The 2,015-nt window shown below is 38.7% G+C and overlaps 1 protein-coding gene across 1 annotated transcript; it reads right to left on the bottom strand.

The window, feature by feature from the left end:
- Window positions 1-259: 259 nt before the first annotated feature.
- On the bottom strand, window positions 260-1,502 carry LOC123412569. The gene is given in 3 exon segments (XM_045105520.1): window positions 260-520; window positions 678-859; window positions 1,364-1,502. Coding segments are annotated over 3 exon segments (582 nt in total).
- Window positions 1,503-2,015: the final 513 nt, after the last annotated feature.

Below are 2,015 nucleotides of genomic sequence, written 5' to 3'. Positions count from 1 at the left end.
AAGGCCTTTGACTGGACAAAAAATGTACTAAAGGGCATTTCTATAAGTGCACTTAACGAAAGAGGGGAAAAGTTGAGCACTTTTTTTACTTAGGGGTAAATATGAGGTCGTGCCAAAATTAGGGGGGAAATGCAATTGGCCGATAAAACGCATTCAAATTAATAATGAGTGGCAAGCTCACAAGTAGGTATTAAAAAAATCCTCACAAACATGAGCATAGTTAATAAGGAGTCCATTTTGCATGAGCAAACTAGCATGCTTAAAGGAGGTCGATAACAATCATCATCCTAAAGTCATGGCATGGGGTATTCCTGATAGTGACTAAGACGACATGTCCAACCCAGAGATTTTTGCCAATGAGGAAGTTGCTCCACCCAGCCACACTGAAAATATTGTGCCCATCTGTGTGCACTTCATAAGCACACCTGGTGACAGAGCCCCTTGTAGGAAGGCATAGTCTAGCAATGCCTTCTACATCCGGCTCGATGCCATAACTCACACATAGACTCTTAGGTAATATCTGGAAAAAAACATGATGATCATGTAACATTACTACACTATAAGCATATCATCACATTAATATATGTACTAAGCATATCAACAAATTATACACTAAGCACATCATCACATTAATATATAATAAGGATATCAAATTACTATAGTAATAAGTAACATACCATGACATGGCGGTTAACCATCGTTTGTGTCAGGCGGGTCACGAATGGCATCTCGACGTAGGCATCACGTGGCGGAAGTTTTTCCCAAAGCATGTTGGTTTCATCTTCGCTCAGCCTAGTTATTCTTCGGGTAAAGACTGCTTCATCAAGTGGGTCATCTTCTTCTTCCTCATAGTTGAGATTAGAGATGGCACCCGTAGGGTATGTGTATGGGTGGATCCACCCATACCCTTACCCGTCCCGCATGAGCTTACCCATCACCCTTAACCATATACCCATAAAGGTATCCATGTTGGCAAAGCATTAATTTGAACAATTTATAGTCATAAATAGAAATATATAATCATAGTTTACAAAAAATAGATTATAACAACAACATACATTTATAAACAACATCATATAGTCATAGAGAACAACACATAGTCATACATTTTCAATTCACAAATTCTTGATACAATGTAGATTGTAGATATAGTTTTGAGTTTACATAGATTTTATATGGGTACATGGGTATGTGGGTATGGGTCATATGATCCCATACCTGTACCCGCTTTACCCGATGGGTTTCATATTTTTCCTATTTATATACCCATGGGTAAATGTTTGTCCCATACCCTTACCCTAATAGAGTTTCTACCGACACGGTACAATGATAATGGGTACCCATTGCCATCCGTAGTTGAGATAGATAACAACAAGCCTTGGAGTTTCTCTTCTCAAGGAGAAGCTGATCATCTCACCTCTAGTGAGATGCATGCGGGAAATGAAACGATCCTATTCATCTCCTCCAATCTAGGTGATGTTTCGTCCCTTATTGAACTCCATAGTGTAGGGTCCCCCAGGAGCGTCGAAGATGACAGTGTCTCCAGATATGAGCTCATTGAAATCCAATCTCACATTGCAAGGGACGATCCGTGTAAGAAAAAACAAAAACACACACATAAGACATTAGTGGAAATAGGAACAAAAAAAGCACAAATTATTAGAAGGTTCATAATTTTTTACCGCTGCACGAACAAAACATGACTGATAGTAAATGTCGACAGCGTGGCAGTTGCAAGGCTAGTTGCGCACCTTGACTTGCACACTCGAGATGGTGGTGTTTGCGCCATTCTTCACAAAACATATTAAAAACTAAGTTTATAATAAGATTCTATACTAGTGAACCGACACAACATGTAAAATTCTACACTAGTGACATGTATGCACAAATAAACAAAATCCATGGAGGGAGACATAAATAAACAAATTATACTCCAAATGCTACTTTAGGAGTTCATTTCATTCATTCCTCTCGCATTCTAGACTACACTACCAAATTAAGTTGAACTAGAATCA

This window comes from Hordeum vulgare, chromosome 7H (genome assembly GCF_904849725.1).
Source record: "Hordeum vulgare subsp. vulgare chromosome 7H, MorexV3_pseudomolecules_assembly, whole genome shotgun sequence".
In the NCBI taxonomy this organism is placed as follows: domain Eukaryota; kingdom Viridiplantae; phylum Streptophyta; class Magnoliopsida; order Poales; family Poaceae; genus Hordeum; species Hordeum vulgare.
The sequence above is the reverse complement of the archived record's forward strand: the minus strand, read 5'-3'. Positions and strand labels throughout refer to the sequence as shown.